Consider the following 10,698-nt stretch of genomic DNA (forward strand, 5'->3'; position numbering starts at 1 on the left):
CCCCTTCCAAGGAGCTGACTCCCGGGCAGGGGCCCAGGAGAGGCTGGAAGGCCAGGGAGGGCATAGCCTGCTGCTGCAGATGCAGACCCTCCCTGCCTGAGTCGCGCCTTGAGAACCCTCCTCTGGTTCCTTGTTTTTGGCAGGAACGCCAGCCCCCGCCTGCCACTCAGTGAAGGGGTGTGGCAGCAGGAGGCTTTGCCAGGCCCCCGCTGCAGTTACCAGTCTGATTAGGAGCGAGAGGGAAGAGGCAGAGGGAGCCCTTGTGGCTTCGAAGTCGGATTTCTCTGTGCAGGACCTTTGGATAGCAGAGAGCCACTGTGCTCTGGTTTGGGATTAGCTAAGGGGACTTCTCCAGAACACTCAGGCCTTGGCCCCCCTCATCCCAAGATGCAGCTGAGCAGGGGACTGGTCTGCCAGGCAGCCCAGCCTGGCACTAGCAGCACTGGCCCCTAGCATGAGGGTTTGTGCTGGAGCAGCTGCCTCAGCCACCCAGTCCCTCAGCTCCTGTGGGGGCTTCTACCAGGGTCAGCTGCGCGGGCTGTGGGGTTTGCAGCTGGGTCCCTGGTCCTCCCCTCCCTGCCCCCTTTCCCTCTCCTCCCCGAGCCCCAGCTCAGGTCACCAGGCCCGGCAGATCGGCGGGGGCTCTCGGTTTGGACCCGCCTTGGCCGCATTCACAGTTCTTCTCTTCCCCCTTCTTTCCCTGTGTGTGCTTGTCTCCCTGCAGTCTGATAGATTTCACCCGGTTACCGTCTCCAACCCCCGAAAACAAGGACTTGTTTTTTGTCACAAGGTCCTCCGGGGTCCAGCCCTCACCTGCCCGCAGCTCGAGTTACTCGGAAGCCAACGAGCCTGATCTTCAGATGGCCAACGGTGGCAAGAGCCTGTCCATGGTGGACCTCCAAGACACCCGCGCGCTGGACGGGGAGGCGGGCTCCCCAGCAGGCCCCGACGCCCTCCCCACCGATGCACAGGCGCCTGCAGCTCAGCTGGTGGCCGGATGGCCGGCACGGGCAGCCCCCGTGAGCCTGACAGGGCTGGCCACAGTGCGGCGGGCAGGCCAGACGCCGACCACGCCGGGCACCTCCGAGGGCGCGCCGGGCCGGCCCCAGCTGTTGGCACCGCTCTCTTTCCAGAACCCTGTGTACCAGATGGCGGCTGGCCTGCCGCTGTCGCCCCGTGGCCTTGGCGACTCAGGCTCTGAGGGCCACAGCTCCCTGAGCTCCCACAGCAACAGCGAGGAGCTGGCGGCGGCTGCCAAGCTGGGAAGTTTCAGCAGCGCCGCCGAGGAGCTCGGGAGACGGCCCGGGGAGCTGGCACGGCGGCAGATGTCTCTGACTGAAAAGGGCGGGCAGCCCACGGTGCCACGGCAGAACAGTGCCGGCCCCCAGCGTCGGATCGACCAGCCGCCACCCCCGCCCCCACCTCCACCGCCTGCCCCCCGTGGCCGGACACCACCTACCCTGCTGAGCACCCTGCAGTACCCGCGGCCCTCGAGTGGGACCCTGGCGTCGGCCTCGCCCGACTGGGCCGGCCCTGGAGCCCGGCTGCGGCAGCAGTCCTCATCCTCCAAGGGCGACAGCCCTGAGCTGAAGCCACGTGCAGTGCACAAGCAGGTCAGTGCGCCGGCGGAGGGTGGGCTGTGGCGGGTCAGGCCCATGTTACGCTGCTCCTCCCGGTCATTCCATCTCCACCCGCACCCGGCTGCCATCCCATGCTGAATGACACCACAGCCAGCCCCACTGGCCCCAGCCCCAGGCCTGTGAGCCAGGGGCACTGCATCTTTCGGGGCCCTCTGCCAGTTCCCCTCAGACTGCTGGGGTCAGGGAGAAAGGCAGAGTGGCCAGTCCTTCCAGCTCTGAGCCTGTGAAAGCCCTACCCAGCGTAGATGATCTGTCTCCCGCAGACCCTGTCCCTGCTCTGAGTGGGCCTCCAGAGCTCCACCAGCAGGGTACACGGGTGTTACCTGTCACCCAGGGCACACACCGTACATGGAACTGATGTGCTTGGGTGGCAGGGAGCAGCTCAGGAGGCCCCTGGGTGCTCGGCTCTACCTCGGGCTGCTGTCTGGGCGTCGGTGCTTCCTTGGTCAGGGGCTGCCACATCAGTAGGGGCCTGGTCAGCTGGAGGTCCCCACCCTTATCCCTGTGGCTCACTGGGTTGAACTCTCACCCCTGCCCCTCCCCTCTGCCACCCTCCAGGCCTCACAGCTGTGTTTCGTTGTAGGGCCCTTCACCTGTGAGCCCCAATGCCCTGGACCGCACGGCCGCTTGGCTCTTGACCATGAACGCGCAGTTGCTAGAAGACGAGGGCCTGGGCCCAGACCCCCCCCACAGGGATAGGCTAAGGAGTAAGGAGGAGCTCAGCCAAGCAGAAAAGGTAAAGCTGCACCCTGGCAGTTGGGGGCAGGGTGGGGCTGTGTCCCGTGGTGGCTGGCAGGAGCCTTTCCTCTCGAGTCCCCGGTGAGGGGCACTGCTCAGTCCTGCAGGTGGCCAGGCCACTCTCAACTCCCGGTTCCTGGGAGGGCAGATGTCAGTGGGATCTGGAGGAAGAACAGTGAGGGGGGTTCAAGCAGGGATTGCTCCTGGGCTGCGTGTGAGACCCGCTGGGACTTGTACCTGGTCCACATGCCTGGGGCCTGGTTGTTGGGCCTCTGGGAGGCCCCATCCCCAAGGGGCTGGGCACTGAGCTTTGGTAGAGGCTGCCAAAGAGATGCATAGAGACCCTTGAGGGGGGCTCATGCATGAGGAGGTGGAGGCATGGGTCCCCGAGACAGCTGGGAAAGTGCCCCAAGCCGGGACCCTCCACTCTGGGCTTGTGCCTGCCCGAGGCCTGGCTCTTTCCCAGTCCCCATCTCCACCAGGACCTGGGGGAGAGGGAGCCAGGGTGAGGACTAGGGTCAGATTGCTACTGAGATGGTTTCTTCCCCCTGTTGGAAAAATTGGTTCGTTCTAAAACACCCACATTCCATCCTGCCACACGTGTGTAGCATTTTGTGGGTGGTAGGGTATTTCTGTCCTCCCGTTCTCCTGAGGGTTGGGGCAGCTGCCCTTGGGTCCATGGCTGGTTCTCGTCTCCTCCTGGGGACCAGAACCCAGGTCTGCCCCTGCAAGATCCCAGCCAGCAGTCTGTCCCCCGCTTGCCTCTGGTGCCCTCACCCACTTGGCCCCGGGAAAGCCCGTGGCAGCCTCTCAGGAAGGGGTGCGGCGGTCAGGTGGCAGCTCCCTGGCCTGGGGCGAGGTCCATGTCCATGCTACATTTCGCCACCTCCACCACCCCCAGGTCCACCGCATCCACCTGCTTTCACCATAATTATGTGAAGGGGACCAGGGGACATGGGGCACAGTGCTCCAAGAGCCAGAGTTTGGCTGAGGAGCGAGGAGAGCCAGCCTCGCCACGGGCTCCTACGTGAACCCGGGGCCAGGCTCGGTGCCTTTCTGAGGCTCAGCTGCGGCTGAAGTGCCCCCTTTCCTCACGTCCCTCGGCTGAACGAGCTGCTGCCTTTCTCACCCTCTGCTACTAACCCTCACAGGCAAATGCAGGAGGCCTTTGTTCCCTGAGCTCCCTGGACAGCCGCTCCTGCCTCTGTCAGGCCCTTCCCTCACCCCTCTGGCCAGCCGAGCAGAAGACCTGGGATGGGGCCAGGGCCATTTCCCCCGGAGCCAGGCTCCCCTGTGGGTCCAGCTTTGCTTCAGGGATGACATTTGAGGTGGGGTTGGATCTCTCGGCTTCGCTGTCACCTGACTTTGGGACAGTCCTTTAGTGTCGGCTGAGCTGGGCTCCTGTTGCCCCCGGGACTCAAGGGGAGGCTCTTCCTGTCCTCCCAGTCGTGTGTTCTCAGGGCACCCTGGCCCCGAGCCCCATTCTGGTGTCCCCCTTGCCTTGCCCTCTGTGCATCCTGCACAGCCTCCCTGCTTGCTGCTTCTCTTGCTGCCTTACGCGTCCGTGTCTTCCCCAAAGGCTGAGCGTGCTGGGAACCCCTTTCTCCCACTTCCCCCTGCCACCACCCTGGCTGTAAGGTCAGAGGCTGAGAGGCTAGGACCTTACCCCACCAGGCAGTCACTGCCCTCCATGTGCCCAGGGCACTTGGCCTTCAGGACCTGTTTCCACTCCTGTAGAGGCCCCGTCTCACAGGGCATCATCAGGGCTCTGTGACATAGTCAGAGTGTCTTAGCCTTCATTTGCCATAAAAAGCAGGAAACCCTGGTTAAACTCTCACTTCTGAGTCTTCGTCCCCTCGTAGCGGTGCAGTCAGGCTGGGGGCGGGAGCCCGGTGTGGCGGGAGCCCCGGATGGGAGGCAGACTCAACTGCACCTCGCTGTGGGCCGCGAGCTGGGGTGGTGGCGACGTCCTGGGGAAGGCCGGCCCGGGCGCCCTCCTGCCCTGTGCCACTGCCCAGGCTCACGAGGCTGTGCTCTCTGTCCCGGCTGCTGTGCCCGTGGCATGCCGCCCTCCCGGCAGGACCTGGCGGTGCTTCAGGACAAGTTGCGCATCTCCACCAAAAAGCTGGAGGAGTATGAGACCCTGTTCAAGTGCCAGGAGGAGACGACGCAGAAGCTGGTGCTGGAGTACCAGGCGCGGCTGGAGGAGGGTGAGGAGCGGCTGCGGCGGCAGCAGGAGGACAAGGACGTCCAGATGAAGGGCATCATCAGCAGGTGAGGGTGTCCTGTTCCCGCTCTGGTTCCACCCCCGCCCCACGTTGCCCTCCAGGAGGCTGCCGGTCAAGGCAGGGGCTGGTCAGCCGCAGGATGCCTGGACAGGGAGGAGAGTGTCCCAGGCGGTGGGGGCAGTGTGGCACGGGCCTGGGGGTAGGAGGCATCCTGGAGATAGTCTGCAGAGCGGGGCCAGCTCCTCGAGGTGGAAACTGGTGGTGGGGGGGGGGGTGTCACAGTTCCTTGGTAAACACTCTCAAGGGAGTTTAAAAGCTGGATTGTGGGGTACCAAGAAAGACGGTGAAGTCCCGGTTCAGGGCAGGAAAAGTAGGAATGAATGTCAGTTCCTTTCAGAGGTGGAAGGTGGGAAGTGAGAGGGAGGAAAGAGACGGAATAATCCTGACTTCTGCCAAGAGCATCTGGGTGTGTCTTGGAGCCGTTACTGAGATGGGAACTTTGGAAGAGAAGCGGAGGGTTGGCGGGTGATGGTGCCGGGTTTGGAGGTGCTGGGTTTTAAGGTGCCTGTGGGTTATGCGGGAAGATTTCCGGGGGAGGGGGCATTTGTTGTGGGTGGTTTATATCAGATTCTGTGTTGACTCCCCACCCTTTCTCTCTCTCCCTGCTGGGGGTGGTGGTATTTAGGGTGGGCACACCCCCCTCCATGTCTAGACAGGGGGTGCAGTCACAGTGGAGCATCCAGGCCAACCCGCAGAGTCCCAGCCCTGGAGCTTGCTTTCTAGGACAGTAATACCAGGGACAAGAGGGACACTGTGGGCTTACAGCTTGTTCCCTCACACGGTGCGAGCGCCTGCCTGTCGTCAGGACAGATTTCCCAGGTGTGCAGTGGCCAGGACACTCCCTGCAGAAACCGTCCCCAACGCACCCCCCCCCCCACTTAGACTGCCTGTTTCTCTGCTCCTAATTCTTGTTTGCTCCATTTACATGTGGGTTTTTTCCATGGAAAATGGGTAGCATGAGGAGAGGGCCCAGAAACCACTGTGCACTTGATCGCCAGCTCTGCCCTTGACTCTCTTCAAGTGCATGGTCACAAAAATGGAACACTTTCATCCGAACCACCTACCCCTGGTCGTGCCGTTTTCTGAGGGGCGCGGGCTCTCCTGAGTTCAGTGGCTCATTTAACACGTTTGTTTCTACCAACCAGTCCTGGCGTGTTTCTGTCCTAACGGGAAAGTTGGTTGGATCGACACGGTTGATGGCGTTCAAGTCTGTACGGCCTTAACTGATTCTTCTCCTTGTTGTCCTGTCAAGTACTGAGAAAAGGACATTGAAGTTTTTCATCATAATTGTGGATCTGTCTACTTCCCCCTTTATCCCCGTTGGCTCTCCCTCTGTGCGCACAGAGACACTCCTCACAGATGCTCACGCACTGAGGGCCGTCACGTGCTGTCGAGGAACTGGCGTCTGTGCCGTTGCGAAGTCCTTGTCCTTGGTTCTCACTGTGTGTTCCCTGCTCCGAAGTCCCTGTTTGATATTGATGCCGCTTCCCTGACTTTCTTTTCAATAGTATTGCCCCGGTGTGTCCTGCTCCATCCTTCTTCCAATGCACCGGCGTGTCTGTGTAAAGTGAGTTTCTTTTACAGACACCTTACAGTTGGGTCTTGCTTTTTATCTGACAGTTTCTGCCTCTTCAACTGGAGACTTAGACCACTTACATTTAGTGTAATTGTCAATATAGTTGTGTTCAGACCCATTTTCTTGCTACTTGTTTTCCATTCGTACTGTTTCAGTCCCTTTTTCCTGCCCTCTTCTGTATTAATCTTTATGATTCTATTTTATCTTCGCTGTGGGTTTATTCGCCAATCTCTGCTGTTGCTTTGGGGCAGTGGTTAGAAACTCTCCCTAAAGGGGCAGATGATAAACATCCCCCGCGTCGCAGGCCGAGGGTGTCCGCCAAAGCTGCTCACCTCTGCCGTGGAGCCGTGCTGTCTGCACCGCGGCTTTGCACAGAGACCAGCCCGGGCTGCCCCGGCCCTCACCGCAGCTGCTGCCTCGGTCGGTGCCCTGCCATCGACTGTTCCTCTAGGCTTGGTGTGCCCTTTTCTCTGGCTGTCTTTAAGATTGATTTATTGATTGTTGATTGCCAACAGTTTGATTACGATGTGCCTCGGTGTGGTTTTCTCCATGCTTTGGGGGTTTGTTGAGTCCCTGGGTCTGGGGGTGTGTAGCCATGCCTTCCGAGTCTGTTTTCCGGGATGCCCACAGCACCTGTGTGAGGCTGCTGTAAGTTACCCCACGTCCCACCGATGCACCGTCATTTCCTTGTTTGGTGTGTTTCAAGTCATATCGCATCTGTTACCATGTCTTCAAGTTTAGTGGTTGTTTCTTCGTCAGTGTCTAATCAGCTGCGAGTTCTACTCAGTGTCTCCATTTTCATTTCAGATACGGTGTACTCACCTCTAGACTCTGTTCAGGTTCAATCCCAAACTACTTCTCATTGTGTTCACACTTTCCTCTGTGTTTTTGAACCTGTGGAATGTGTTTATAATAGTTGTTTTAATGTCCTTGCTACTAACTCTGTCACCTGTGACATTTCTGAGACTGTATTGATTCATTTTCTTCCTGGTTATGGGTTATATTTTCCTAAAATATAACTAATCTGCATTCTTGGTTGGATGCCAGACATTGTGACTTTGATGTAATGAGGGATGTTTTATGTTCCTTTCAGTATTTTGGGGCTTTGTTCTGGGACACAGTGAGGAATCCCTTCTCATTGTTCCGAAGCTTCTGTTTAACTGCGCCGGTGGGTCCTGGCTGCCCTGATTTAACCCGGGGCTCATCTGGCTCCACGCTGGAGGCCATTCCCTCCTGGGCTCCACTAGAGAGAGGCCTCTGTGTTCTCAAATCTTCCCACTGTGCCTGGAAGGAGCACGAGCTGTTCCTGACGTGGTTTTGTGAACTCCATTCTGATCGTTCTTGCTTCGGCCCCACTATTTCCTCTCAGGCTCGCAGACCAGTCCTCAGCCAGACACCTAAGGGAGCCAGCCCCTCAGGGAGACAGGTGGGGTCCTCACTGCATCGTCGTCCTCTCTGGCGCTGTCCTGAGAATCCCAGCCGCCTCGCCTCCCTGCCCTTCCTGGGTCTCCTCGACCCTGATGTCGAGTCCCTCCGTTTGTGTGGGCTGGACACTCACCTCTTGTGGTCCCTTCTTGTGGGAGTCACCGTGCTCTGCTGCTTGTTGTTTAGTTTCCAGAACCTTTGTTGCATAGACAGGGGTGGGCAGAAGGAGGTTCACAGTTGTGAGTATGCAAACAGAGCTTGTTTTTTGGAGTTAATAAAGCTATTATAAACAGAGTCTGCATATCTTTTTCTATACCATCCACTATAAATCTACTTTGCATCACCCCTGTATTTGTCTGGTTTTCTAGTTTTTGTTTTCTTTTGTTTCCTTTTTATGATGGCAGGAGGATAAATCCAGTCCCTGTTGCTCCGCTGTAGCCGGCAACTGAAGTCTCTCCCCCGGTGTCATCTCCCTTCTGATGATACCACCTCCTGTTCCCCCTCCCCCCTTCTCCCAGGCTTTGCTCTGCGACCACCTCCCTGTCGCCTTGGCGGTGCCACAGCCCTGTGTCCTGACTAGCGTTCCCAACCCCGCCACCCTCTCAGGACAGCCCTGAGCCGTGCCCGCCCCAGCATGTCGATCTGCCTGAGTGTCCCATGCTGTGGGCCAAGTGTGTGCCCAGGGCGGGGACGGCTCTGCTGAGCTGGAGCGTGGTACGGGTAGAGATGGAAATGAAGCCATGGGCTCGTCTGAGAAGTGCTTGTGGAGCAAGAAGAACAGGGGTGGGGGCAGAGTCCCCTGGAGCCCTGGCATCCCAGGGGAAGCAGGCCATGGCGTCTGTAAGCACTGTCCCAGGAGCCTGGGCAGACCCTGAGAGTGCAGGCTCCAGAAGCTAAAGGAAGGGAGTTGGAAGGTGGAAGTGACGGAGAGTGATTGACAGGCATGAGAGAGGCCAGGAAGGGTCTCAGGAAAGGAGCAGCCGGGGACAGACCCACCCCGCCTTAGCCCAGAGCCTCTGCAGACGGAACTCCACCCGTCTTCCGCGCTCAGTTTCTGCTGCAGCCCTTACTTGCCCTTCAGACGTGCAGTCCGGTGTGTGTGCCTCCACCCCCTCCTCCAGCATGGTTAGCCCCTTCCTGCTCTCAGTCCCCGTGGCTCCCCAGCCTCCCATGTGGGGCAGGGCTACTGTCTGTCCGTCTGTGTCCCTGCTGCCTTTGAGCTCCTTGAGGGACAGGGCTGCACTTCTTTCATCTCGCTACCCCGAGTGCCTGGCATAGTCTCCGCAAGTCTGGAGCGTGGGAGAAAGCTCCAGAGCCCTCCAGGGTCTTGGCCTTCCTGCCCAAACCATGGCTCCCACACCTGCATCCCGCCTGCCGGGCCCTGGGGGACGGGGGCGGTCTGACACCCACTCCCACCCTGCTGGAAGAACACCAGGAAAGGGGCAGCCCCAGGGGCTCCTGGGGGTTTGCGAACAGAATCAAGCGGGCGAAGTGTAAGGAAAGCGTAGGTCCAGCCCATGTCGAGCCTGGGGGCCAGCTGGCGAGCCCCTGTCCCGGGCACGTGTGGGCGGTGTGTGGCCCACGACGGCGCTCTCCCAGCAGGCTTCCTCTGGGCAGGCGTGACATCTTGTGCCCGAGAGTCCCCACGCCCACCTCCCCATCTGCTCCCTCAGGTGCCCACCTGACTGACTGTCTCTGGTCACAGGTTGATGTCAGTGGAGGAGGAGCTGAAGAAGGACCACGCGGAGATGCAGGCAGCTGTAGATTCTAAACAGAAGATCATCGATGCCCAGGTGGGGGGCGCAGCCCTGTGGTCGGCCATAGGCAGTAAAGGACCTGGGACGGGGAGGTGACTTGGGCTTCTCCACATTTGGTCACACCTCACTGCGGAGGCTATGGAAGGCTAACAGACCAGGCCCTCGGCCCCAAGAAGCCAGACTGTGTGGTTCACGGCGACAGGCTGTGGGAGGGGTGGGGCAGCTACTCCCCACAGGGACAACTTGGTGGGTGTTGCCTTTCCCTAAGGGTGCTGACCAGGAGTGGGTCTCTTGGGAGGGGAGTGGGGAAGGCTGGGGCTGACACTGGCCCCCCGAGGGAGTGGGGGTGTGCCGGGGGCTCTGGTTCAGAGCTGTGGCTTCCCAGGGCATTGCAAGGGCAGGCATGTTCAAGGCTCTGGCCTCCGGGCTCCGTCACGCAGGCCTGTTTCCTTGTCCTCTCAGTTGCCCAGGAATAGGGCCGGGCCTTGTTCAGACCGTAAACTGCACACCCTGACCAGGAGCCGTGACACTGTGTGACACTGCCACTTGCGCAGGGCACCTGCTTCAGGGCTCCAGTGGCTGACGGATGATGCCCCTGGAGCTGCCCTGTTCCGGATGAGAAACGGGCGATGTGGTGGAGACGTTAGGAAGGCGGACTTAAGCAGGTCCAGCCCGTGGGGGCAAGTCCAACCCTGAATCTCCTCCAGGCCACCTTCCTCCTGTCCCAGCATCCATAGGTGCACAGAACCTCCCCCTCCTGTGACCCATGGCACATCCTCTCTGTCCACAGGAGAAGCGCATCGCCTCCCTGGACGCCGCCAACGCCCGCCTCATGAGCGCCCTGACGCAGCTGAAAGAGAGGTACAGCATGCAGGCCCGTAACGGCATCTCCCCCACCAACCCCACCAAATTGCAGATTACCGAGAACGGCGAGTTCAGAAACAGCAGCAATTGTTAACCTGCCCAAGGAGAGGGAGGACTGTGGTGGCCCAGGGCCGGGCCTCGGCCTGGGGAGCAGCACCCCACAGTTGCAGCCCCAGCGCAGGGGGCAAGAGGCCGAGGCTCGTCTCCCCGTGCCCTCTTCCCGCGGTTCAGAAGGCAGCCACAGAGGGAGCTGAGAGAGACCGTCGCTGCTCGAGCCCCCCTCTTCCGCCCAGGAAGCAAGTTGGGTGCAGGCCGGAGAGACTGCACACGGGAGCGGGACGGCCTGGCGGGAGCAGGGGGCTGGCCCAAACGCGTCTCTGTTGGTTATTGAGTTTGGTGTGTGTCACCTC

The 10,698-nt window shown here is 60.1% G+C and overlaps 1 protein-coding gene across 8 annotated transcripts in view; it reads left to right on the plus strand.

Annotated features, from left to right (window-relative positions):
* DAB2IP (DAB2 interacting protein) overlaps positions 1-10,698 on the plus strand; it is a 181,836-nt gene that overhangs the window by 168,582 nt on the left and 2,556 nt on the right. For 5 of the 8 annotated variants that reach the window (XM_037059194.1, XM_037059192.1, XM_037059191.1 and 2 more), the window contains 5 exons: positions 725-1,613; positions 2,224-2,376; positions 4,459-4,652; positions 9,373-9,460; positions 10,215-10,639. In XM_037059194.1, the coding sequence (XP_036915089.1) occupies positions 725-1,613; positions 2,224-2,376; positions 4,459-4,652; positions 9,373-9,460; positions 10,215-10,382 (1,492 nt within the window). In that variant the 3' untranslated portion in view covers positions 10,383-10,639. Of the gene's footprint in view, positions 1-724; positions 1,614-2,223; positions 2,377-4,458; positions 4,653-9,372; positions 9,461-10,214; positions 10,640-10,698 lie in introns of those variants that run through there. The other 3 variants (XM_037059195.1, XM_037059193.1, XM_037059196.1) reach the window with 3 other exon arrangements.

This window comes from Sturnira hondurensis, unplaced genomic scaffold, assembly GCF_014824575.4.
Source record: "Sturnira hondurensis isolate 20B ecotype Veracruz unplaced genomic scaffold, ASM1482457v3 Scaffold0010448, whole genome shotgun sequence".
Lineage (NCBI taxonomy): Eukaryota > Metazoa > Chordata > Mammalia > Chiroptera > Phyllostomidae > Sturnira > Sturnira hondurensis.